Source organism: Micromys minutus (assembly GCF_963924665.1).
Source record: "Micromys minutus genome assembly, chromosome: 11".
Lineage (NCBI taxonomy): Eukaryota > Metazoa > Chordata > Mammalia > Rodentia > Muridae > Micromys > Micromys minutus.
In genome coordinates this window covers 23,279,477-23,307,226 of record NC_137980.1, presented here as the reverse complement: position 1 = coordinate 23,307,226, position 27,750 = coordinate 23,279,477, and the positions used below count along the sequence as shown (strand labels likewise).

General features: G+C 48.2%; 1 protein-coding gene and 1 pseudogene across 2 annotated transcripts; both read right to left on the bottom strand.

The window, feature by feature from the left end:
• Positions 1 to 515: 515 nt before the first annotated feature.
• Positions 516 to 27,446, bottom strand: CPLX1 (complexin 1). The gene is made up of 4 exons (XM_080924812.1): positions 27,375 to 27,446; positions 25,996 to 26,098; positions 6,361 to 6,536; positions 516 to 2,223 (listed from the first exon to the last, which is right to left on the bottom strand). The coding sequence occupies exons 2-4, from the start codon at positions 26,024 to 26,026 to the stop codon at positions 2,026 to 2,028; spliced, it is 405 nt and encodes a 134-aa protein (XP_080780938.1). The 5' UTR covers positions 26,027 to 26,098; positions 27,375 to 27,446; the 3' UTR covers positions 516 to 2,025.
• On the bottom strand, positions 11,611 to 11,955 carry LOC308426859 (transmembrane protein 14C-like; annotated as a pseudogene). The gene has a single exon. The product of its transcript is annotated as a transmembrane protein 14C-like (transcript).
• Positions 27,447 to 27,750: the final 304 nt, after the last annotated feature.

The following is a 27,750-nucleotide window of genomic DNA, read 5'->3' as shown; positions in this document are numbered from 1 at the left end:
TAAAGGACAAACAAGGGCTCTTTTAGGACAAATGTGGCCACAGCACCTTGGGCTGGGCTGAGCACGGGGCAAATTGAGATTGCAGATCTATGGAATGAGGTAGGGGCTGAAAGAATGTGCCAGGGGAGAGAGCTGGCAAATGCTGTGGTCACCTCCTCCCTATTCAGAGTTGGCAGCCATCCCAAAGGCGTAGGAGTGCCACAGGGAAGCAGGCGAGGGGAACGAGACTATGGGATTCCTGGTGGGCCCAGGTCAGAAAAGCAGTATAGTCTGTGAGGAAGAAAGTTTGTATGTCCTGGAGGTTCCCCTCAGGCACTGGGGTTCTGAAGGGATCTTTGCCCTCTGGAGAATAAGGTGAGACAGGAAGTCTAAGGACCAAGGGACACCCTGTGTTTGTCCTTAGTGTGAGGGAGGGAACCCCCCTTCCACCCCCGGGCGGAACGGTATTCTTAGAAGGAATAGCCACACGGTGTGAAATCACTGTTTATTGGCTGTGATTCCCTCAGAGGGGAGATGTGAGGCCTCTGACATGCAGGAGGTGCAAGCACAAGGACAGACAGACAGGTGACACATGGGCTGTTCGAAGCTCAGCGCCCGGTGCCCCATGCGCTAGGAACAGGATGCGGGGTTGTCTCAAGAGAGGGCCATCTGCTCGGAGCTGGCTTCTCAATTCATGAAAACCAGCCAGAGGCGCAGAGAGCGGCCCTGGTGAGCAGGGTACTGTGGGCTGAGCATGCTTCGTCTCTTTGGGCAGAGGGCATTCTGATTAGTATTGCAGTCTAACTGTTATGGCTTCTCTAAAGAGCTATGTAAGGTCATGAAGGTCAATGCTAAGCCACACACCTGGCCCAAAAACTCGTGGACACTTAATTCAGTTTTAATGTGGACAGGAAGGGTCGGGAAGACCAGGCTGGCCTTTCTGTCAAGATAAAACTTACCAAATACAGACCTCATTTACCTGAGATTCAACATATTATGGTGTAAATTAAACAAAGAAGAACAATGGCTGCTGGCTGGGCAAAGGGGAGTAGCTGGGTCATACTTCCCCTGGGCCACACACAGAACAGAACACCACAGCCCAAGCCCAGGAGCTTGCTTTTACTGGCCACTGTCAGCCCTTCAGAGGAGGAATAGTGGAGAGGGTGGGACACTTGATTATGTGGCCCTCTGTCTGCTCTGCACATGGGACACCAGAACCCTGGGATTTTTAGGAAGTTGGGCATTTTGAAGGTAGGTGTTCAGAGGTAAAGCCTGGAGTGCCCTGGGAGACTGCCTGCCCCCATGAAGAGGACAGGAGGCCACCAGGGAGAGGTGGGCATCAGGGAAAGATGGGACTCTGGAAAGTGCATTACAGATGATGTCAAGGGACTCCACGTGTGTCTGAGACCACCCACTCCAGTTCTATTGCTGTGTTTCCTCTGGCTGTAGAATTCTTAAGCCAAACCGTGCAGGGCAACAGAGAAAGAGACAGCTGGACAAAATGTGCAAGGGCTGCTGGGGAAGACTAGGGTGGCAGCTCACAGACAGGAAGACAGAGCGAATGGTCCAGCAGGTCCAACAAGTCCAGAAACTGGGGCAATGGACTCAGGGAAGGGCTGGGGCCCCCAAGCACCCACTGCTCATTCCCAAGTCCCACCCCACTATGGCTGTGCTCCTGAGTTTAGGCCCTGACTGGTGGCCACCCATCCAGGGGTGGTCAGGGCTGGCCCTCGGGGCCTGACCTTGGGCAGGCTCTGTGGGAATGGTGAACTTAAGATTAGTAAGGAGGGGTCCAACCACCCAAAGCAAGGATGCACAGCACAGGGGCCTGAGGGTCACACCCTTGCCTGGTGGGGTCAGTGATGGCAGTAAGGGGAGGGGTGGCCAGAGGCTCCCGAGGCGCGAAGGGGACATGGGCAGGATAGATCTAGGACTATGGCTTATCTTTGCGGGGGTGGGGGGACTGCATCTGCTCCCAGCATCCCTTGTTGGGGGGAGACTCCGTGGGGATCTGTACAGTGGGCTCCTGGTGCTGACCCAGTATTATTACTTCTTGAACATGTCCTGCAGTGGCCCAGGCAGGTACTTGATGACAGTGTCCAGGATACTCTCATCTTCCTCCTCTGGTTCATCCCCACAGCCCGGTGGGATAGCCTTCTTGGGTCGAGTCAGGCTGCCTTCTGAGTTGGCCTCCATGGCTGCCTGAGCCTCAGCCTCTCGCTCCTCCTTCTTCTTGATGCCATACTGTGAAGGAAAGGGTAGTCAAGGCCTGGCTTGCCCCCCCCTCCTCCCCAGTCCCCAGCCTGGGTGGCACTGATACAAAACCCAGACAGGCCAGGTGCTTTCTGCACTGAAGAAATCAACCAGCGACCCTGAAAGGTGGTAGTTATCCAGCTAGATCCTAAGCCCATCCTGCTCACCAGGGCTCCAGCAGGGAGCCCACCAGGTTTTAGAACACACAGAAAATGAAACAATGAAGAGCTGCCTGAAGGACACATGGGATGTGAAAGAGGAAAAAAAAATCTGGAGGTATGTGGAGAGAAGGCTCAGCAGTTACAAGCACTTGCTCCTGCTGTAACCCAAGTTTGGTTCCCAGTACCAGGGAATTTGGTATAGTTTGGTCTAACAGGTGGTTTAGACTTGTTCTAAGGAATTCAAAGCCTCTGACCTCCTCAGGCACCTGTACTGATGTGCACACACCTACACTGTAGACACGCGCCCTACACATAACTAAAATAATACAAAATAAATATTAAAAAATAAATTTGGGGGATGCTACAGGGGAGGAACAGGAGCAGAAGGAGGTTGGAGAAAAACACAAATCACACTTTATCATGGCATCTAACACACATGATGATTTCAGAAACAAAAATGTAAAAAGGAGGAGGTGCATGAGACCATAGAGGTAAGAAGAGGCTGCTCCCTAGGGCTTCTAGGTGGAGACTGTCCTGGGCCACCCCACACCACCCCGACACACACATCGTTCACTAATCCGTCTCTTTTTCCAGCCCCTTTTACTGCAGACCACCCCTCCTGGAAGCCCAAGGGTATGTAAACCCCCCAAACGCACCGTTCCCCCCCCACGATTATGAGGGAAAACAGACTCCTAATATCAGCCTGTTCCCACCCCCAAAAAGAAATGGCGTGCTCCATCTCCAGATTGGGGTCTGCCTGGATTCTTGTTCTCTACCAAAGGCACCTTTCCTTTCTCCTGGTGGATTCCAGTGTAGAGGACACAGCAGCCAAATTCAATCAAGACCAGAGGACACCAAGTATCCCCTGTTGGCATTTAGTCTGGCTCCGCCCCACAGTTACCTGGCAACAGCCAGGTGTACCTGACTCACTATAAAAGGGGCTGCTTGCCTCCCTCCCTTCTTCTCTCCCTCCCTCCCTCCCTCCCTCTCTCTCTCTCTCTCTCTCTCTCTCTCTCTCTCTCTCTCTCTCTCTCTCTCTCTCTCTCTCTCTGCCTTTCTCTCAACTCCCTTCCCCATGCCCTGAATAAACTCTATTCTATTCTATACCATGTGGCTGGTCCCTCGGGGGAAGGGATGCCTCAGCTTGGGCCTGCAGAGGCACCCCTTCTCCCACAACATACCATACTTCCATCAAACATATTCCTTCTTCTTATCTTTTCCCAAAACGCAACATCCCTAATAAATAAGGGGCTCATCTCTGCTTCCTCAGCCATCTCTTCACACCCTTCACAGCATCTAGGTCTTGATGACCAGGGGGTGAAGCATGGCAGGGGGACAGCCATTTCCCCAGGACCTGCTAGTACCAGACAGAGAACTGCTGGGTCAGCTGGCATGAGAGGTGTCCAGCATAGGCCGTCCCCACAGCTGCAGCCTGGCATTGCTCTCGCTGCAGGTCAGCTACCAGGAAAGCCTCACCCACACAGGCAGAGCCCCTGTGCTACAGAGGGAGAACATGTGGTTCAGTGTCCTTTGGGGTAGTGCGTGGGCCAGAAGAGATGTCTCCAGAAACTAGGTCAGGCCACAGCAAGTTTCCTTCCAGCCAGGGGAAGAGCAGCAGGAGTAAGCCAGGTGAGGTCTGGGAAATTCGAGAGGCTGAGCTACCTGTGTGACCACTGCCTCGGATACTTTCCTGGAGGCTAGTCTGCCACTGAGGATCAAGGTCACTCACACTGAGCTCTCTTAGGGAAAGTCACAGTTATTCTGACAGAGGATGCCACCTAGACTATATCCCAAAGCCAGACTTGGGTGCTGCGGCCTGTGCCAATCTTCTGGACTCCAGGAATAAGTGCTAGACTAGCCCAGGCCAGGTATTCATTCTATCAGGTGTCCAGAGGCATCAACCCAAGGACAGGACCATGGGAGGTGTCAGTCAGGTGTACTAGAAAGCACACCTTCCAAAGCCAGGTAAAGATGGGGGAGGGCTGGGTTAAGGGGGGGCTGTCTCATGTATAGGAGACAACAGGAGACTTAAGAACACTGTGAAGCAAAGGCTGTGGGTGTTAAGAGCCAGCTCTGGCTGGTATCCACCTGCATGGCTGAGAGAACCCAGGTGAGTACAGAACTGTGGGCGCTTAAACATGCCAGCTCTACGCCAGGGCCTCGTCTCCTTACCAGAAGGAAGGTTCTGGCCCAACCAACAGTTCACTGTGGGCGGCTGGAAGCATGCACAAATCGGGTAGTACAATGTGCAAACCTGGAGGTGTGTGTGGAAATCTGGCTGTGTGCACGAACAGGTGGTAGAAATATACATCAGATGGTGGGTATGCGAATCAATCTCCTGCTCAGATGGCTTCCTAATGGATATAGATACTTCTCCAGGAACCGCCCCACCCTGAGACTATTCTTAATGGCCATGTCATTAGGTAGGTTATCTGGAGCCTCACATCATGTGGATATGAAAACTGGCCCCATTCTTAGTCTCTTCCCCTCCCGTGGACTCTGAGAAGTCTTGGAACACTGCTCAGCCTCTCTCTCACTGTCCAGAGCTCAAGATACTAGGGGTACACATGGTATACATAGGGGACCCAGTTCTAGTGAGTGACAGGGAGTGCCCAGTGAGGGCTAAAAGTCTCAGCAGGTCCTATGATGTTTATACCTATGGGGAAGCTGGGGAGATGGGACATCAGCAGCAAAGGCCCAGGAGTCAGGAATGTGACAGCTTCTATACCATTCTGTCTACCTAGGGAGGGACCTCTGTGGCTCTCAGCTCTCTCTTGCTTTTCTATCTCTCCCTCTCCCTCTCCCCCTCCTTCTCCCTCTTCCCCTCCCTCTCCCCCTCCCCTCCCTCCCTCCCTCCTTCCCTCCCCCCCCCCAGCACTGCTGTCTGTCTGTCTCAAACTCTCCATCTCTCTATTTCTCATGTCCATCCTTACTCCTCCTTATACATTATTTAGTTTTGGGGTCTGCTACCACGTCACTCACATGGTCAATAGCACTTCCCGGTAACCACTCACTGGCTGTGAAAGGTCGGGGCAAAGCAAAGTGAGCAAGCACCTTCTTCGAGACCCAGAAAAGTGCCCAGTGATGGTGCTCCAAGGTAAATGCCAAGTGCACAGCCCAGACTCCATAAACAACTCTACAACCGGGTGTGAAGGGAGGGTATGTCAGGGCTTACCTCAGAGGCCAAACATAGGTGGAGAGGGAGGCCGGGTACACACTTGGCCCTTTGTGAAATCAGGGATCCAATGTGTCCAGACACCTACTGGCCATCTCCTGTGAACCACTTTAGGAAATACAGCTTCCTTTCCAAAGATCTGCCCCAATCACTGACACATCAACAGAGAACCTGGTGTGGATGTACCGGCAGGGAGAGGACCTAGAACCTGGGATGTCTACTCCCCAGCTTAGCATCTCAAGTCCAGTATTGGAGGAGCACGTGACCTACTCCCTGCTTCCCACCTGCTCACCCAAGCCTGCTGAACCCACCCCCACAAGGCCTGGAAGGATCTAGATGACTTGTTTCTTCCTACAGCGTGGAGCTCCCCTTCTGGAGTGGGCGGGGACCGTCCTCCTGAAAGATGTGGCTGTATATGGTCCTCAATTCAGGATTCCACACGGGTCCTCAGTGTTTTCCACCATGAATAGGCACAATGCTCTCTGACTGCTCTATGACCCCCAGAGACAGTCACAAAGGTGACTGAAAGCAGGAAGGCTGCTACACACCCACCCCGTGTAATTCCAGGAAGCAAAGGTAAAGGGGAAACTCTGGCCCTGATTTCAACTCAATCAATCCCCTTTCCTCTCTTAGAGCCTTCTTTCTGGGCAGGGGCCAAAGCTCCAGAAGAACAACCTGTCTTTTCCAGAATGACCCCCATCCAGACAACTATAGTCCCACAACAGTCCGGTTCCCGAGGTGTTGATCCCTGAATTAGGAGTAAAGGGAAGGAGGCTGCTGCCTCTGGCTCACCTTGTCCCGTATGCCCTGTCGCATGACCTCACGTTCTGCCTCCATCTTGGCATATTTGGCTTTGCGCTCCTCCTCTGCCTGCCGCAATGCCTCCTGCCGCTCCTCCTCCTTCTTGGCGGCATCGGGGTCCTTCTCCTCATCACCTCCGAGCATCTTCCCCATGTCCTTGGTGGCCCCTGGGAGTAACAGCAGAGGTCAGGCAGTATCATTCAGAGTTCCTAGTCCTTTCTGCTGGCCATGGGTCCAGTAGCGCCCATTTCTCGAGAGAAGCGGTGAATGTGTTGGTTTCTGTCTGTGTGCTTACATACACACACGCACACACACACACACACACACACACACACACACACACGTAGTGAGTGGTGAGTGGATGCTCGGATGTGTCTGCTCATCTATGTGCTCCTGATGGGCAGATATATGTCCTCCCCGAGAACTGTGTCCTGCAGAGGATTGAGCAGAAGGTGATGGAAGAAAAATCCAGATGTGCAGATACACAGATGATAAATAGGCAGCAAACAGATGTAAGGTGGGCAATAGTGGCTGCTAAAGTAGGTGACAGGCATGTCCCCAGTGACCCAGGACGAAGGCACTGCTTATCTTCAGCACCGAGCCCTAATTGTCCCTATGCTAGGTACCACTTTTCTCATGAGTTCCTGAGTCACAGGCCCTACAGAAACCACCCCAAACGCCCTTGCAGCTTAGCCCATAGGACAGAGGCTATAATTACATATCAATGGGTGATCCTTAGCCCATTGAACCCAGACATCAGTGACACTCAGGATGGGGACCTGGCAAGCCTCACAAGATGTCAGAGTGGGGTGCTGGATTGTGGGGCTTTGTGTCTCTGGAGTACCTGCCAACACTAGGCACCATGACAAGCAAGAGCAGAGCCGGCTGTCCTCTTTTCTGTGTGTATTGGGAGGCTGGTGGACCCAGGGTAAGAAGGCAGAGTCTCTTCGGTAATGTGGGACCGTGGCATAAGGGGACCCTGCCCTTCAGGTCCCTGTAGAGCTGTGTCCTCCCGAAAGGCCAGGGACATTTTGGCTGCCCGAAACTCTACCACCGATGACAGGGTATGAAGAGACCAAAGACATCTTTTTGCTATTATCAGGATGGGTGGGACAGAGAGCAATTTCAAAAGAAGCTTTTGCTAACAGAACAGATCAATGAATCCAACTAAAATGATGAGCTTCGTGGTCGGTTTTCAGTTACGACTAGAAGCTTGCAAAGGAGATCCTGGGTCGTGATGTAATCTTCCAACAGTTTTCCAGGTGACTCACTACAGTCTCTCTGCCCCTAACACAACTGTCTCTGGCAGCTGCTGAGGCATGCAAGGACATACCGTGCAATCCTGGCTGCTTTCATGTACATTTTATTCTTTTTTTTAAAAAAAGAGATTTATTTATTTTATTTATATGAGTACACCACAGCTGTCTTCAGACACAGCAGAAGAGGGCATCAGATCTCATTACAGATGGTTGTGAGCCACCATGTGGTTGCTGGGAATTGAACTCAGGACCTCTGGAAGAGCAGTCAGTGCTCTAACCATTGAGCCATCTCTCAAGCCCCATTTTATTCTTACTGGAACAAATGAATTCACACTTAAGTGAGGGACCCATAATTATTTCTCCCTCTGGGAAGGTACTGGCGTTCTAAAACAGAAAGACCCTAATCTGGTGTCTGTACCTGCCTAGAACAGTGGTTCTTAACCTGTGGGGTCGAGACCCTTTGGGGACCAAATGGTCTTTTCATAGAATTACCTAAAAACATCCAAAAACACAAATATTTACATTACGATTATAACAGTAGCAAAACTACAGTTAGGAAGTAGCAATAAAATATTTTTGTGGCTGGGGAGGGGGGTTACCACGACATGAGGAACTGTGTTAAAGGGCCACAACAGTAGGAAGATGGAGAACCACTGACCTAGAGGAAGGTGAGCAGTGGCTGGGGTGTGACAGTGGGGGCTTTGTGGCTTGTGTCTGCCTGTTTAGGCCTGTCCCCAACCCCATCACATAGGATGGAGTGGGAACTATTTACTGAGTGGTAACTATGTACCACTCTGGAGCTGGGTGCCTGTTGGGCCTTCCCTGGACTCTCCTACGTGCCAGGGGTTCCTGCTTGACCTCTAGGCTCTGAAAGAAAATCTACTTTAGATACGGGACGTCTGAGCCTTCGGACTACAGAGGCAACTCTTGGAGGCTGGGTGACCCCAGGCCATGGTGCGTGTACAGTGGCATTCACACACCTATATTGATAGTTAAATATGGATATGTGCGTGCACACACAGATGAAAAGGGGTTTAACATCTTTTGCCAAGGAATGAATATGTATGTATATGTGTATGTATCTATCAATTAAGTATGGAGAAAGGCACACTTGGCTGTTAGAAATAATGCTTAGTCACAGGGATCTCAGCTTAAGTTATTTGCAAGTAGAGATTGGCTACCCAAGTGCTGGATATGGACAAACAGCTATACGAAAATGCAGAAGACACAGGAATTGAGGACAGCGGATCAATATCACTTGTTCTTTTGGTGACTGGGCCCCACACATGCTAGACAAACCCTTCTGTCACGAAACTGTCGGTTCCTTATGTTAAATACACCTATCATGTGGTTTGAAAACTAAGCGGTGGAGAGAGAGGAAGCCAGCCCATCTCCAGGCACGGTGAGAGTTGCTGTGGTAATGATACAACTGAACAGTCAGCATCCTCTTTTGGCCTCTGTACACACACACTCCCCACTCACACATACTCACACATACACTAACACCCTCACGCACACAAACAAGCAGATAATAACCAAATAATGCGTTACATTTTCTGTCCTCATGGGAAATCTTGAATGAAATCCATACCTCAAAATATGGTTATTATAAAAAGCTGGGAATGATGTCTAGGAATTCACAGATGGGATCCTTCAAACACTCAAGAAACAGATAATTCCCATGATATTTAGAATGTTCTTGGAAGAAGTGGGTTCTCTGAGTTGGTTTTTTTTTTTTTTTTTTTTTTTTTTTTTAAACAAAATTAGCACAAAAGCAATGCCAGAAGTCAAGTGGAAGAAAAAGGAGGAATGGAAATAGGGAGGAAAGAAGAAAGAGGAAGAGAGGGAGAAAGAAGTAGGGAGGAGGGGGAGGGGGAGGGGAGGGAAAACTAGAGCTCCCAACAGACTAGGAACCAGCACATGGGCCAGAGTAATATTCAGCCAAAGGGAGACTGACATCTGTCACTATCTAGGGAAATGCTACAGACAAGCACAGCCTGAGTTCAGTGGAGATCATTTGCAGAAGGTAGAGATGTGGCAGCATTAAAGTGTCAGTCATGACACAGATGCTTCCCAGAGGCACAGTGGCCATCGTGCCACTGTGTCATAAGATGCCGTTCAAGCACTTGTGTGCTCCCAGAACCATCCTGATTCCTTCTCCCTAAACTAACAAGCCAGTGGGTTCTTGTGTCCCTGGGGTGGCTACAGCTTCCATCCCCTTTAGAACTTGCACCTTGCCTGACTACAGGCCTGCCTCCTTCATCTTGTTTTGTATACATGTGCCTGGGAGGTGGAGTCTACACACACAGCCAAAGCACATGGGGTTCCCAGACATACATACATCTGTGAAGCCAAAGACAGGCTTCTGGTACCCACAGAGCCCCTCCCAGCACCCAGATGGCCTCATTTTCCCTACAGAAACGGTCTTGTGTTCTACGGAAACTCAGATCAGTGGAGCCCACAATATTTAATGGGGGACTGTCCTGCCTACTAAGTGTCATGCTTCTATGTGGACAGCAGCTCTTCTGTCCGTGTGGGGTCTCACTGTGCAGTAGCCTGTAGAGAGAATCTGTTGTGCACCATGTGGAGATCACCTGTCAATAAAAGGCAGATGGTGTATTAGCTGAGACAGGAAAGAGGAAGTGGGAGTTCTGGTAGGGAGAAAGGAACTCTGGGATAGAGTCAGGCATGGGAAGGATTGTTCCAAACTCTAAGGAACACAGCCCCGTGAAAATGAGGAGAGGAAACCAATCATGTGGCACTCATGGAATAGAATGAAAAGGTTAATCAACTTACGAGCTAGTCAGGAAACGAGCCAGAGCTTACGGCCTAGGTATTTATTCATAAATAATAAGTTTTAGAATCATTATTTCGAGGACGGGAGGGTGAGTGGAAAATCCCACAGTTACGGTGGCTTGTCCATGCATGGCCTACAGATACACACTGAAAGATACTTCAGTACTGTCTTGGTGGCCTTTCGACTGCAGCCAACCATGTAGGTGGCAGGTGGTGCCGTATTTGTATTTCACTGGTGACTAATGATCTCAAGCATCATTCATGTGGCTGTTGGTCATTCCTGTATTTGCTTTGGGTGAATAGCAACTCTTCTCTCTCTCCTTCCTTCCTTCCTTCCTTCCTTCCTTCCTTCCTTCCTTCCTTCCTCATCTTCCCTTTTTCTCCTTTTTTTGAGATGGGTCTTGCTTTGTACCTATGACTAACCTGGAATTCCTTCTGTAGACAAAGTTGGCCAAGAATCCTAGGGCAGAACTGTTATCTCGGTACATTTTCCAGGTCAGTGAGGTAGCTCAGGTGGTTACGGCATTTGCTGCCAGGCCCGATGGTAGGAGAGAATCGATTCCTGCAAGGTGTCCTCTGACTTCTACAAACACACCATACACATGTTCATGCACACACACAATAAATAAATGTAATAAAAATTGGGTGTTTTAAAAAGAAACTTAAAAGCTAGGCAGTAGTGGTACACACCTTTAATCTTAGCACTTGGGAGGCAGAGGCAGGTTCAAGGTTTGAGTTCAAGACCAGCCTGGTCCAAAGAGTGAGTTCTTTTTTTCTTTGTTATTATTGCTAATAGAAAACTTTATTTTCACTAATAATGTCACTGTAACATAATTTCGTAGCAGACCTGTGCAAAAGGTCCCACATCACAAATGTCACCAAGAGATTTTACACACTTCTGGGCAGGACGTATAACTCTGGGCCCCCAGTGTTGACACCCAACATTTTATCCTTTTATCTACTAGTACAGAAAATCAAGACATCATAACAAAAGAACGAAGCTGAATAAAGGCAGCGTGAACTCTGAGGTTAGACACTCGCCACCTCTGAATGGTCACCACAGTAACGGCACATCTTCACCTCAGTGCGCTCCGAGTAGGTCTTGGCTGCACTTCTCTCTTCAACACTGTAAAGTGGAGGTCTGGAGAGTGTCAACTCTTCATGAGCCCACGCAGGAGGATGGCTACTAGGGATGGGGTGAACTCAACATACTAAGTCCAAGTTTGGCAACCATCAGCAAACAGGCTCCTGTGATTAAACCCGCAGGCATAAATTTCCCAGAGTTGTAGAATCTCATCCCCATAATACCAGCCCAGGTCCCAGATGTAGCTAGGAAAACCCACACATTCCTGGGATCCTGAGACAGCTGCTAGGCACCCAGGCCTGCTAGGCCCCCGAAGGAGAGTCCAGCAGCCAGGGACAGCACACTAACTGCTTTTGCATAGCCAATAATCCCACCAGTAGCAACCAGGGCTGCATAACAGAAACCAAAATAATGCAGAGGTGCCAGTGTGTTACTGTCCTTCTGCATTCTTCAGTCACTTTGGAGACCACACCAGGCCTTCACTCAACACCGGAACCGGAGCCCAGAGGCCTGCACTGGAAGACAATGGTGCAAGCACACTGTGAGGAGCCGGGTGTGCCTCAAGAGTAAGTTCTAGGACAACTAGATAAACAGAGAAACCCTGCCTCAAAAAACCACCACCATTGCCATCAAACAAACAAACAAACAAACAAACAAACTTTTTAGCAGTACTAGGGACTTCAGCAGTACCTAGGGCCTCACACAATACCCAGCAGACTCTTGGTCACTGAGCTATATTCCAACAACTAAAACAAATGTTTTGAGAAAAATTTAGAGTTACAGAAGAATCACAAAGAAAAAGAGGACAGAGTTCCTGGAAGCTGAACCCAACTTCCTGGGCAACTGGTGTCTTCCAGCTTTCAGGGACACTGCCAAGAGTGAACCAACACTGGAATGCTGTATCTAAAGCCTGCCTTCTGCTCGCTTTCCCTGAGTTTGTGTTGATTTTTTCTGTTTGTTTGAAGATGGGGTCTCTATATGTAGTCATGACTGGTCTAGAATGTGGTGGATAGAGCAGAGAGGCCTTGAACTCACAAAGATCCATCTGCCGGTGCCTCCTGAGGATGGTATTAAAGGCGTCTGTCCCATGCTCAGACTGTTTCCTGGATTTTTCCTTCCTCTTTTCTGTTCAGGGATTCCAGCCAAAACTTGACGTGGCAGTTTTCACTTCTCTTCCGGCTCTGCTGAGCCAGCCAGCATCTCAGACTTGTGTTGACAGTGATAACCGTTATTTGAGCCTTTGGAGAATTTTGCACACTCTCTCAGTTGGGACTGTTGGACTTTTGTCCTCTTACTCAGGTGGAACTATGGACTGAGGTAAAGGAGACACTTTGGCACCATGGCGAGTATTGGCATGCAGACACATTCTGCAACGCTGCTGCTAACCTCAGCCTCCCACAGTTCCCTTCACTCTCCTGTGCTCTAGTCCCCAGAGCTCACTGTGCAATGCAAATCTGAAGGTTACGTGGCTTTGAATTTTAGTCTTGCTTTCTCTTTTTGTTCTTTAGTATTGAGTTTGGTGTTTTCTTCCTCCTCCTCCTGCTTCTTTCATGCGCCACCGCTCTCAGTAGATGTGAGTCTTACGAGCATTCCGCCGTCTCTACGGCATGCCTTTTACATTTCTTTAATGGTCTTTCAGTGAGTGCAGTGTGCTCTTTCATCTGAGTTGGCAGATTCCTTAGCATGATATTAATAATTATCTATGTATTATTCTCTCTGTATGTCCGAAGAGACGCACACATTTCTCATTTCTCTCTTCTCTCCATTTCTGGTCAGTCTGGCTGTAGGCATATCAATTTTATCTTTTGGCTTGTTTTTCTCTATTTTATCCATTGCTCCCGGTTTTAACCCTTTGGGCTATCTCTTTAGATTCTTATGCTGAAAGCTAAAGTTAACTGTAGGCTATCTTCTAGTAGAGTTTCATGATAGAAATTTCCTTCTAAACACTCCGTTAGCCATGTATGGTGGGACACCCAGGAGGACGAAGCAGGACAATTGTGAATTCTAGGTCAGCTTGGGCTACATAGGGGGACTGTAAGTCCCATCTGCCCCAGGAACCAGAACTTCCTGGGATGCTGGGAACTGTAGTTCTTAGAAAATAACGACTTGGGCTGGAGAGATGGTTCAGTGGTTAAGAGCACTGACTGCTCTTTCAGAGGTCCTGAGTTTAATTCCCAGAGACTACATGGTGGCTCACAACCATCTATAGTGAGATCTGATGCCCTCTTCTAGTGTGTCTGAAAACAGCTACAATGTACTCATATAAATAAAAAAATCTTAAAAAAAAAAAAAAAGAAAGAAAAGAATGACTTATGAGAGAGTACAGTGGCCTATAGGTTTGTCCTCAAAGTCCATCTCTTGGACAGTAACTAATATTTATTAAAGCTTGCTTCAATTCAATTATGGCCCAAAATCGTGAAGTTGGTTTTTCTGGCAAATAGCAAATTGCAGGATTAACAAGACCATCTCAAAAAACCAGGGGATGTTCAATTTTTCCAGTTCCTTATAGACTCTACGTATTAACTTCCTTCTGAAGTATAGTGGGCAAGAATTTTCTCCTGTTCTGTAGGGTGTATCTTTACTCTGCTGATAGTTTCTTGTGATATGCAGAGACATTTAGTTCATATGGTAATACCATTTATTCATTTTAAAAAAGATTTTATTTTATGTATATGACTACTCTGTCATGTCTTCAGACACACCAGAAGAGGGCATCAGGTCCTGTTACAGATGGCTGTGAGCCACCATGTGGTTTCTGGGAATTAAACTCAGGACCTCTGGAAGAGCAGCCAGTGCTCTAAACTGCTGAGCCACCTCTCCAGCCCCTCTTCATTTGTTAATTATGATTTGTTGTTGTTGTTGTTTAAGAAGACTTTATTGAATTCACTCCTGGAAAGTTGTCTGAAGTGCTGCCTGTCCTATCTGCCGATTCTTAGGATGCTTTCTTGTGCTATTGGAGTCCTTTTCTGAAAGCTTCTGCCTGTGTGTGACGCTCCTCAATAAATAAGTAAACAACATCATCAACAACAAAAATTCTATTCGGTCATAAGGAAAAAGATCCTTAGTGAAATAACTCAGACTCGGAAAAATAAACATCGCATGTTGTCTTTCATGTTCTAATCCTATACTTCAATTTTTATATGTGTCTGTCTGTGTGCATGCATGTGTGTAGGTCATAAAACTAGAAAGTGGACTACGAGAGGGAAAAACAAACCTGAAGGTGGGAAAGAGTGACCAAATGTACGTCATGTGAAAACTACTGCAGAGAAGAAAGAGCCAGTGTAGGGTAGAGCTAGAGGGTGAAAGAGAGAAATAAGGAAGGATGACCAACAAAACATGCACGAAATGCCACAGTGGAACCCATTACTTTGAATGATAAACGGAGAAAACAAAACAAACATGGAAGCAGATCCAAGGCACTGGGGAGAGGTGGGAAGCTGAAGGAATGTTTAAGTTCTTATATTTTAAATGAATGGTCCCCATAAGATTATATATTTGAATACTTGGCCCTCAGCTAGTAGAACTATTTGGGAAATATTGGAAGGTTACACTATGTTGGAGGTGTATCACTAGGGCCTGGGGTGGGGGTGGGGGGCTTTGAGGTTTCAAAAGCTCATGCCATTTCTAGTTATTTCTTTTTCTGCCTCCTACTTGCAGATGAGAATTTAGGCTCACAGCTACTGTCCCAGCACCCTGTCTGTCTTCCTGCTCCCTACATGATGGTCATGGACTCACCCTCTGAAACTGTCAGCCCCCCGAAACACTTTCATCGTGGGGTCTTTTTACAGCAATAGAAAAGTACCTAATATAGTCCTGAAAGAAGAGGGCTTACTTACTTCAGATCCATCACTCAGCCACATAGGCTCCGACAGAACCACGGTTCCATAAAGGTATAGAAGCATAGCAGCCACACATAACCAAAAGAAAGTGCAGAATCCCACACAGCATGTAAACCAGACTCCAGTCAGAAGAACATGAACTTGAAGCCTCCAATCAGAACAGAAAGTACTAAATGTATATTGGAGACACAGCAAGAATGGGAAAACAAATACAATCTTGCATAAGCCTGTGGGCAGCAACCCGAGGCCTCCCTGCTGTGTCCATTAACTGTACCAACCAGGTTCTTCTACCCTTAAGCAAATGTGAGTTGACTCACATTCTAAAGTTCTTGAAAATTAATGGTGCAGGTACAGATGCTAAAAACTTAGCTGAAGGGTTAGAAGATAAGTTTTGGAATTAAGAATTAAAGCTACAGTAACAAACAACAAAAACAGAAGAAAACAGAGTGGATCCCAGGGCTGAGATTTTTAGTGACAGAGAAGGGAAAGGAAGAGAGCAAAGAAACAGCAGGAAAACATTTCCAGGAATGGAACATCACACCAGTAGGGTGAATGAAACAAGACCCATAGCAAGTTCTTAATTCTGAGAAATTTCTGGTACTGAGATCAGAATTGAAACCCTAAAAGCCTATGCAGCAGGCTGGAAGCAGACAGGTTCTGGCTTTGCCTGAGACCTCAGAAGCTAGAACAACAATGACAACAAAAAAATAAATAAAAAAATTTCCTTCAACTATATGTGGAAAATTCATTCAATCTGTAATTTTATACCCAGCCCAACTGCCTCTAATGAGGGAGAACAAAGATACCTGTTCACCTCCCCACAGCATTCTCAGAAAGATCCCTATGGGGTAGCTGTCTAGAAATCTATTAGTACAGAGGGAAGTCTCCAGGAAGAGAAACATGCCTAATAGTGTGTCTGCATGATCACCCACATGAACACATGGTACTGAGGGCTGCTGTCTAGAGAGGAAGGGATCGAGTGAAAAATAAGAGTCATATTAACTACATGACAAACAAAAGGCTTTATAAGAAATGTAATACAGTTCTAGTTAGCTCCTTGCTGAACAAAGCTTACAATGTCCAAAACAGGCATCAGTTACAAGGATGACACCTAGGAGCACAGTGCCATATGTTTCAAGGTGCCAGAAGTGACACCTGATCCACCAGGTAAGCATCTACTTATGAACGTGTGAGGAGGCTTGCAGACACCTCTCAAGAAGGTAGATGCAGAAATAGAAAGTGACACTGTCTCCTTTGGTTAGCTAAAGTTGTCACTGACTTCATAGGTCATAAACTTAAAGGGACTAGAGAGGCTGTTGACACAGTGCACTGCCCTGTGATACCCCTCTCCCTGAGGCCTTTGTCAGGAAAGGTGGAGGGGAGGTGGGCAAATGTGCATATAATGATTCTGAAGCTGGAAACTTTGGCTATATTCATTCTATATCTCATCACCAACAAGTTGAATATTTGCCAAGCCAGTCTAACATGCAGAGTTCCTGAATATTTGCCATTCACAGCTGAATGTGTGCTTCCAGGAGGGAAATGAGAACAGACTCTTGTGTTGGGAGTGGTGACCAATGAGTCCAGAGTCCTAGCACTGACCTTCCCAGACTTCAGAACCTACTTGTTCAAGTGTTTAACGTTGACTCAGCAGTTAGAATCATGGGCTGCTATTGCACAGGACCTGGTTTCCATCCCTAGCACCCACATGGTAGCTCGTAACTATCTGTAATTTTAATTCCAGAGGGTCCGATGCTCTCTTCTGGCCTCTGTGGATATCAAGCACATATGCGGTGCACATACATACATGAGGGTAAAGCAATAAGTATTTTAAAAGGTATTATAAAGGATCTTTAATGATAGAAACCAGAAAACATGAAAAGGGGGGAATCTGTTGAGGTACATTCCTTGACCTTGTTTCCATGTTCACGGTGGGATGACTATGGAAGCCATTCTCTCTGGCTGGGTATGGGCCTGTGTTTCTCACATACTGTTGCCAATAAATCAGCAGTAAGAGAACTCAGAGGGCTCTTCCCAGCAGAATGAATCTACAAGAATGCCATTTCATTTTCATAGTTGCCTCTACTGTTTTGTTGTTACCCTGTACTATTTTAATACGAAAGTATACTTTCATTTTACGAGACAAACATATTGGCTGTGTGTAGTGGTTTATGCCTTTGATACCAGTACTTGGGAGGCAGAGGTAGGTGAGTTTAAGGCTGGATTTATCTAAATAGTGAATCTCAAGTCAGCCAAGATTACATAGTGAGACCTTATCTTAAAAACAAACGAACAATAACAACCAAAGCCAAACCAAGACAAAGCAAATTTAAAGAAACAAACTTATAAGCATCACAAAGTTCAATGTGAGCATCAAAATACTTTGTGTATGAGAAAACACAATGTTAACTTAACCCTCTACATCTAGCAAAAAAAAAAAAAAAAAAAAAAAAAAAAAAAAAGAACCAAAACCAAAACAACAAAAAAAACCCTACAAAGTAGGAGGAGATAAGAAAGTATGAAAATACATAGCAAAGTCAAGCATCTGGGAAGTAGTTGCTGAAGGACCTTGAGCAAGGCCAGCTGGGCTACTACATCACAGTGACACCCTGCCTTTTGTGGGTAGGGGAGTTAGGGGAGTACGTGGTGAAAGCTTTGAACATGATGTAGTCATTATGGACTATGTACAAATGTGGTACACAGTACATAATACACCTGTAAATAACAAAATTACGATGCTAAATAAAAATATTTCTAAAAGTACATAAAATCCCTAGAGTTGCCTTGACAAGGTCTTGATCATTTCTGACTTAAGCATTTGGGGCTGAAATAATGGTATTTATTTATTTTTAAACAGTATCTCAGTACTGGGATTAAAGGTGTGCTGCTACACCCAGATTTTTTGCTTTGATTTTACATTTTTATTTACTTAGTGTGTGTAGCCCTAAACGGAGTGCAACCCACCACGGCCATCTTCCTGCTCTGTTTCCCAGGTATGCAGCAGATTTTTAAAAAGATGTCATTTTCATATTAGAATTAAACAGTGAAAGTTCAGGAAGTACCTCTAAAAGCTAAGGTGATAAAGGTTAGGTCTGATACACCACCACAATGGCACATCCCTAACTTGATAACTGTTTGATGGTACCACCACAGAGAACAGGCCCTGACAGAACAGCAGCAGGCTGCCTCCAGTGGGGTTTTAATTCATATGTTTATTGCTTTTTGTTTTTTTTATTATTTCTTTTATCTTTGACATTATAATTATATTAGTTTTCCTTTCTCTTCCCTCCCTCCAAACCATTTCATTAAACCCCCTTTTGCTGTTTTTTTTCAAATTCATGGCCCCCTTCTTAAAAATTAATTGTTGTTACTTGCATATATGCATGTGTACATACATGTGGATTCCTAAATATAACCTGTTTGGTTCGTCTGATGCTATTTGTATGTTTTCAGGGCTGACCATTTGGTATTGGATAACAAGTTGGTGTGTTCTTCCCTGGAGAAGAGTATTTCCCCCACTCTCTGCATTTCTTAGTTGCCTGAAAGGTTGAAGCCTGGTGATCTTTACCCCATTCAATTTGGCATGTCTATTGTTGTCCTAGGCTGGACTTTGTCAAATGAAGCCATAGGAATGACAGGCCAGCCACACAATGGCATCTGATAAAAAAAAAAAAAAAAAAAAAAAAAAAAGTCAAAGTAGAATTCTAGGCAAAACCTAGAGAGTGTCTGGCATGATTTCATTTATTTATTCTAATAAATATTTATTTATTCATTTCGTGTATATATGAGCACACTGTTGCTGTCTTCAGACCCACCAGAAGAGGGCATTGGATCCCATTACAGATGGTTATGAGCCACCATGTGGTTGCTGGGAATTGAACTCAGGACCCCTGGAAGAGCAGTCAGTGCTCTTAACTGCTGAGCCATCTCTCCTTGTGTTCGTTTTAGTTTTTGTCAACGTGACATGAATGAGTTACGTGGTAAGTAAGAACCACTCTCATCAGGCTTGCTAAAGTAAGTGTATACAGGCATTTTCTTGATTAATGGTTGATACAGGAGGGCCAAAGGTGCTGTGGCTAGACAGATGGTACTGGGTTTTATAAGAAAAACTGAGCAAGCCATGGAAAGCAAGCTGCCCTCAGGGTCTCGCCTTCAGATCCTTCCTCCAAATCCCTGCATGAGTTCCTGTCCTGATTTCCCTTAATGACAGACTGTAAACTGTAATCCGAAGTTAACCCTTTCCTCTCTAAGATGTGTTTAGTCGTGGTGTTTATCACAGTGTCAGAAGCCAAACCAGGAGAGTCATTATCTCCATATTCTAACTACCTCGAGCTGGGAATGCTATACTAGGTGGCCCCTCTGCCTGTAGCTACTGCAATTTCTGATGAGTCCCAACCCACAGTGGAGCTCCCTTTCCTTTTTGGTTTCTTTCTGGGAATATTCAGTCATCAAACATACTTGTCCTCACTCCTATGGAGTATAAGGGAGGAGGGAGCACATTTAGTACCTGGGAAGCCAGAACTCTTTATCTTTATCCTTTCAGGTCAAGGAGTAAACTTGCTAGAGACAGGAATCCACAGTATGTGGCCTGAGATGTTTGCTGAACTCATGTCTCCAACACCTGTGTCTAAACCCACTGGGGGTAAGTAGTGTTTTGATGTCACAGACAGTTGGCTTTCTGCTTATTCTTGCTTCTGTAGACCCATCCCACCTCTCTCTTGAGAACTGAAGCCCTTAGTCCCACCATGCCATGTTTTCAACTCAGAGAGGCAAAAAGGTTCTGGGAAGCTCTCCATGACCTGGGCTTTGCCTTGACCTGGCCACATACTTGTGCACAATATGGCTCTGCCTTGGGAAGCAGATTCAGAGTCCTCCAAGGGCCAATTTAATTCTAGATCCATTCCAGCCTGTGTTGTGGAAGCCAGCCTCTATGCTCATGTCCCAGGATAGATAGAATAAACATACTAACTCAGTCTCTGCAGATTTTGTACCTGAGATATCAAAGACTGCTCCTCTGCCTCAACCCTTTTGTGGTTCCACAAGCCTTTCTATGCTGACTATAGCTCAGATGGTTGCCTTACTGTCAGGATCCTTTGGGGAGACTGGGGAGGCCTTCCATAAGTACTGACACCCTTCCCTATACGGAGCAAAGTGTCAGGCAGACAACCGTATCTGATCTCAGCTTTTAGGAAAGGACACAAAGAGAGGTAGCAGAAATTAGATGAAGTCATCAATTAGTAAATTCAAAGAGTCAGGCTCTGTGACAGATGGTCCAGCTGCTAGTCGTGAATGTGATAGTAATCCTGGCCCTCTGCTCAGTCATTCTGCCAGTCACTAGGACTTATCCAGTCCCTTGCCTCTGCCATGTGTTCTCCCCAACAACCAACCTCAAAGGACTGGAAGTGACAGTGCTGTTGTTCTCTACGGAGGGAGACAACGGTCAGGAACAGAGAGGTGGGACCCAAGGAAGGGGCTTGGGAGAGCCGCCATCCAGTTTAGCAGCCAGAGTCTGGCATTTCCATTAGGTACAGCCACCTCAGAAATGTCCGTCTGAGACAAAGACCAAGAACAGCTGCTGCGGACAGCAGGGCACCAGCCTTCCTCAGAGCCTGCCTGTCTAGTGTTCCACCTCTGGGTCTAGCACCAGACACCAACTCCCAGTAGCAATACCCAGCAAGAGTACCCAACACCCAGCACCAGCCGAGTGCCTCTGGCCTCAGAGTCCACCTCTCTTCCCATAGAACCACGGACTGCTGAGCTAATGGTTCTGCAAAATGAAATATGAGGCCACAGGATCTTAGAGACAGAGAACAATCAGCCAAGCAGTGCCACTGGTATGATTAAGACCAGTGGCTGATAAATGAGGATAGCATTGGGAAACTAAATGATGTGGAGCAAAAGCATGTATGGATGGCTGGTGAGACCGAACAGGCACTTTTACTGTTCCCCAGGCAGAGTTTTCTTCCTCAAGGGAGCCTTTAGGCACACGGGCGTCTCAAAGAAGTCCTTGGCTAATAGTGGGGAATCTCCGACAATGGGGTTCTGCAGAGCAGGGTGTTTACTCCTCTCCACCCACCTTGTGGAAGTAGACAGAAGGGAACCAAAGAAGAGGTGGGAGATGGATGCTGGGGAAGAGCCTGCAAAGCTGTCTCTTCTCTCCTGATGTTTCCAGCTTGGGTTGGGCTTTGCTAGGCTAGTTAGCATCAGGCTGCACGGACTTACCCCTCACTCTGAAGCTCCTGCTCCTCCTACCGTTAACCTCCAGTACTAGATGGCCTGTCACAGCTAATTCTGAAGTGTGCAACATTAGCAAAGGCTTCCGAGAACTAGTGACCATTAGGGCTGTGAAATGTGCCGGAGCCCCAGCCAAGATCTTTTGCCAGCTAACAGGTCAGAACGTGAATGACTATCAGTGAGGTGCTCAGCCTGCTCTTCAGTTCCAGCCAGGACTAAGGCATTTGAAGTTGATCTGCAGCCTAATCAACCCGGAGTATCCTCTCCCGAGGAAGAGCGGCCTTTCGGGCTTTAGGGAGAGAAGCTGTTTCCCTCAAGTGTCCTTCTAGCCATCGAGAGTTATGGGGCACACGTTGGCTCTGCTTCCATGCATTGCACTAGTATCTTCTGAGTACGCAGGAGTGTGGGTATTTTGTCCTGAAGTGTTTGCTAGCTGCCTGCTCTACTGGGTAAGTCAGGCAAGATGGAATCCTATCTGTGAAGGCCTCATGGTTAGCAGGCGTGGCACCCAAACTGTGCGGCCAAGCACTGAGAGCTATCCACCCAATGCCCGCCCCGGTACGGAGTCTGTGAGTCTACACTGGTCCTTATCTTTTTAGCTGCTTCAGCCCATGGTGCCTGGTGGAAAGCTTCCACAGGATCCCACAGACACATCTGCCAATCAGATGAAAGGCTGTTGCTGAGTTTCTACCCAGGAAAGAGGAGAAAAACCAGAATAGCAAAAGCTACTTCAAACCTGAAGAGCAGGATGAGTATGGGTGTGTGAAAAGACAAAGGTAGAATCATAATTCTTTGCCATCCCAACTCCAGCCACTTTCCGTCTGTCTCTCTGGCACTTTATAGAGATACTTTTCCAGAGCTTCACCTGCAGCCCAGCTCAGTGGCCACCCCGTTATCCTCTCAGGACGGGAAGCCTTGAGTGTCTACCTGTGCCCCACATCTCCAAGACCAGCAACAGTCTGGGGAACTCGATGCACAGAGCTGCTGAGGCCAGACCCTGGCAATAAAGCAGGGAGAGTGGGAATGAGCAGAGTTAACCCCACCAGGCCCAGAGTGTGTCACCATAGGAGGATACTAGCCACACTAAGTCAGCCCAGGTCACTGGAGCAGCCCAAGCAGCAGAGCTGTGTGAGAGGCCCTGCTGTTTTGGTTTTGCTCTTGGAATACACAAGAAGGATATCCTAAGAGTCTCTTGAAACTATCCATGAACTTGCATATTCCTTTTCTGAGAACAGTACACGTTACTGGCACGTAGGGTGTCATACAGAGAATAATGCAAGAACGAGCAATAATTTGAATTATTTGAGCCAAAATAGCTACTTCTACCTAATTCCGCTGACAAGAGCCCACACCTAGCATATCACCCCCGTCCCTTGCCCAATCTTCTCCAAGGATAATTATACACCTGGGCTGTTTGCTGCTTTCTCCATTAGGTATTTTAGGCTACCTTGAGTCACAGACTTGTACAGATATGGCTAGAGACCCTGACTCCAGTTCCAGGGCACTCTGCTGGAAGAGTTTCCAGCTCCCAAGAAAACTGTCACCCAGTGGTGACAGCAGAGGTGGTGACCTCCAGGCCTGAGATGCAGGTGTTGCATTTCCTGGCACTTCAGTGGTTACTGAGCAAAGAGAAGTGCTAGCAGGTGGTGGTCCTGTCTTAATAAGGCCTGACTCTGACTCCTAGAGAGTTACACTGGGGCAAGGAAAACCATACCCTGCAATTAGCAGCTTCAGGTGCAAGAATCCCAGAGACCAATGCCTGCTGTCAGCCTGGACAGGGACAGTGGTGCAGAGATCATAAGGAAAGAGGGAGGGAGGAGCTATACTGCTGAGACATGGTGGTGGGCATTTGCAATAGACAAAATGCTGATCCAGAAGATGGAAAGGACACCTGGGTCCTCACATTGGCCAGGCCCCTCCCCAGTAACACTATCCAGGCTTGCTCAGCCCTGTGTAAGCCACATCTTGGGCACTTGTCCACCTGGCCCAAGCCAAGAAACCGGACCTTCATCTGAAATCTACCTTTTCTCATGCAGTGGGGGCTCCAAAGTGTTCTGTCCCAATCCAAAGTTACCTCATGGTCCACAGAGACAATGCAACACAGAACTACTAACAGCAGAATGGGGCCTGGCAGAGCCCACACTGGTCCACTGAACTTGCCTACACAACAGAATCCGGGCATCTACAGGAAATACCTGAACCTACCTAGAACTTTGCAACCATCCAAGGTCAATTTATCTCTGAACTGAAAGCCTGTGAATTTGGGGGTATGACTCACTGTGCCATAGCATTCACACACAAGCCCTGGTCTCTCTGAGCCTCATCTCTAGGATGCTACTGTGACCCATGCCTGCCTCTTAGGAGGCATTAGGGACATGCCAAAGGGCATGGAGGTTGCTGGCAAAGTGCTGCATGCCTGGCACAAGGCTTCAAAGTGGGAGCTGCTGCTCCTGACAGACATGGTGCTAGAAAAGCCAGGTAAAGACAAAAGCATGCACCACCCCCACATCTAGCCAGATTCCAGACCTACCCCTCTTTGGTCTAGGGTCTCATGAAGCAACAGATCACAGGTTCCTGAACCTGCAACCATAAGTAGGGATGGCCCAATGAAAGAGACACACATCTACTTCTGGTCTATTATTTTCTTTCCTGTCACCTTTCTCTGGGCTTGATCCATGTCTTGGCATTTCTGTTGCCTTCTGACCCTTATCTGGAATTTATCCCTCTCTTCCAACCATCGATGACTGGCTCCATTTTGCTCGAACACACCCTAAGACACCAAAGGTGACACACACTGGAGAGAGAGGAGCTTGGGGGTCCATGACAAGACTGCAAGTGGTAGAGGGAAAGTCACCATAGTTCTACTCGGCATTGTGGAAGCTACATTCTGATCGCCACAGAATAATATAGATGAACACACATGGTGCTCAGCCTAGTATGTGGCTACTATCCTGTAGCTTCTGTCTGCTGGTTAACCACCCCGCCCATGCAGCTTTCAGAACACCCCAAGAAGCACGCCCCATTGCTGGTGCAGGAGAAACTTTGGGCTGACATGGAACAATGAGGGAATCCAGCCTGGCAATTACCCAGCTAATTTCAGCCATGTAGACAGCCAAATCAGAGATTTCAGTTTCTTTAAAAGCCCACCTCAGGGCCTGAATTAGCCACCAAATTAATTGTCTGTAGCAGCCTGGGACTTTCTGGGTATAACATGGGTCTCTTCTGGTACAGAATGCTGGCTTGTCCCCGAATCCTGTCCCGGTGATGTAATCATTATAATTAGATTCAACCTAAGTCTGCCACAGTCGTGAACTCTCAGTAAGCACACTGGGTCTCCTTTTCATCACATATGAGTGAAGTCACAGACACCCTCTGGGAGATGCCTATTTCTGCAGACTCCTCTTTCGGGCCCAAAGGCCCCAACCAGCTTTCTCTCTGTGAGCGGTCCCCTTCCCTTTTCCGTACCAGAAAAGAATGCCTAACACATTCCAGCTGAGACCCACACGAGTCAAGGGGCTCCCCTGCAGGCCACAGGGACTCTTCAATAGTAAAATTGATGTGAACTCTCAGCATTGAGGCCACATGAGGGTGTTGGGGTACCCAGGTATCTCTGAACAAACATGGAGTCCACCTAGGGGAATCTCAAACCCTACAGGCTTGAAGCTGACCAAACTGCCCTGTTGAAACCCATTCCAGCCAAACGGGTACCAAACCGTCAGCTCACTGTTTCAGCACCTCCTGGCCAAGAACTCAGTCCGCTGTCCTGTACCAGCTTCTAGTTCTACTGTTGCTAGCTACAAAGATGGCTTTGGGCCAAGTGGGTTCAGGACTCTCTCTTCGAACAGTGAGCAGGCTGCCCTTACTCGGCGACATAAAAGGGGCTACATTTTCTCTGTAGACGGAGACTTGGTTACACAGCTATCCTTTCTTGTCCTTGTTTTGGCTCTTACCTGGGTAAAACCCGTAGAGCCCAATGCTACAGTTGGGATCACCCACATCCTTTTCCTAACCCAATCCTGGTGCCTGGTTTGCTCCCAGGACCGACACAAGGAGGGTTGCTCACAAGCCTCGCCGGGATATCTGCTTTGATCAGTTCTGCTTGGCTCTTGATTTGTGTCAGATTGACTAGTGGGTTCCACTGTACCATGGCATGGGGGCCATCTTACACAGCACATCCTCCCTGTGTCTCATAATAAATTTCAGGGCTTGAGTCCCATTGGGATTCAAAAGTATTGGGCTGGAGACTGCCTTAGGCTTGTTTGGAGGGTAAGCAACTATCTGCAGTGGCTGTGCGTGAGGTCAGACGCGGTCATTGCAGCCATGTGTTTTCATGTCGCTGCAGTGGTGGAGACATGTCTCTCTGAGCATCAGATGTCTGTGTATCCCTGTCCCCCCCTCCCTGCCCACCTCCTACCTCCCAGGGCTTGTTTCATCACGAACTCCATGATGATGGCTTGGTTCCTCGGGAGCCACTCCGGGGTCAGATTTCACATTCAAGTGTGGTCCGGATCCTCTGCCTAGAGAGAGTAGGTGGTCAGATCAACCTTTCCCGAGACCCTCATCTACTCCTTGCTCCCCTCTCCACTATTCTGAGAGTCCAGTGTGAGAGGCTTTGTTCCCACACCCAATCCAGGAATGCAGGGTTCAGAGCCCAGCCAAACCAACAGTCATCTTGATGCTTCTGGGGTTTCTGAAGGAAGCTTTTAGCTGTCACTGCAGCTCACAAGTTGGGGCCACCAGTTACTGGAGACTGGCGCCAGCCTCCTTAAGCGGGGGTGGAGCCCAGGGGGCATTTGAAGGTCAATGCTCTGCTGTAACACCCAGGTTCTGGTTGCTCAGCCTCCTTGGCGGTTTTGGAGCTGTGGGGCAGGGGTCTCTCTGGGGAAGAATCGGAGAGACAAGACCATGAATGCTGCCGCTCAGGAAAGGTCCTTATGACTTCTGACTAGTCTCAACTATATCTGTCTCTAGGGAGACTCAGGGCCCACAGCAGAACTGGCCCTGGATGGAGGAGAGAGATAGCAGGGTCCCCATCTTCCAGTGGGAGGGGAAACAGATGATCCACTTTAGCCTCTGCATGGGGTAGGGGGACCCAAGCCAGATTGCCCAGTGAAGACTGAAGTGCCAGCAGCGTTTAGAAAGGCGCTTTCTGAAAATGCCAACAGCTGCAAAGACATCCCTCTTTGTAGGGTCTTTCCTGTCAGGAAACCTGGTCTCCAGGGATCCAGTGTTTCACAGGTTTCCCTCTGCGGAATGAGACCTGAAGGCAGGGAGAGTGTCCCAGAAGCTAGGGGTTCAGGGATGCCTTTGCAGCAAAGCCAGTTGCCTTCTAAACTTCTCTCTGTCTCCGAGAAATCGGGGGATGGGGGCTCCGCAGGGCCAGCCTTACAGAGGCTAGGGCGCTGCGGAGATTCCGCAAAGACCAAGGCATCCCGTTCTCTCCTGGCCGCCGCACCCTTTGCTTTGCTGGGCGAGGTGCCCGACCGGAGCACGGCCTCAGGCAGGAGCGCGCCGGGGAAAGAAGAAAGAAAGGAAGGAAGGAAAAAAAAAATGGGATAGGGAATCAAGGGCCGCTTCAGCACCTCGCGATGGACAGCGCCTTCCAGGCTGAGCAACCTTGGGTCTAAAAGACTCGGAACCAAGAGTAGGGGAACCTAGGGTATGGGTACGAGACCCATGGCTAGAAAGCAGGGATCCGGGAAGGGAAGCCCAGGAGTCGGGAGGAAGACTGAGCTGGGAAGGGGAAAGAAGGGAGCCGGTTAAGGTCGGACTGGCTGCACGGGCGCCGGTTACCTTCCAAGGTGGACGATCAACAGCAGCGCGCTCTCAGGCCGGCGGGGTCCATGTGGCGCTCTGTGCTGCTGCGGCGGCTGAAGGACACCGCGAGGAGGGCGCGTCACTCAGAGGCGCCCCCGCCCGCGTCCCGCATGACGAGGAGGGCGGGGCGCGGCGGAGACGGGGGAGGGGGGTAGCCGCGCCCCCGGTTCCCAGATTCTGGCCTGGCTTGCGCGACAGCTGCATAGGGTCCCCTCTTTGGCCTGGGCCACTCTCTCCACGCCGGCTTAGAGACAATCCTGAAGTCCTCCCGAAGCGTCCTCCTGAAACGCTGGGCGGACGCAGGGCTGGGGTCGCCATCCCTAATCTACCCACAACGTTTGCTCCTGACCGG

Excerpts from the sequence above, each read along its gene's own strand:
- CPLX1 (XM_080924812.1), bottom strand. The coding sequence starts at position 26,026 with ATGGAGTTCGTGATGAAACAAGCCCTGGGAG. Across the intron at positions 6,537-25,995 it reads GATGAAACAAGCCCTGGGAG|GGGCCACCAAGGACATGGGG; the intron begins GTAGGAGGTGGG and ends TGTTACTCCCAG. Across the intron at positions 2,224-6,360 it reads GACAGGGCATACGGGACAAG|TATGGCATCAAGAAGAAGGA; the intron begins GTGAGCCAGAGG and ends TTTCCTTCACAG.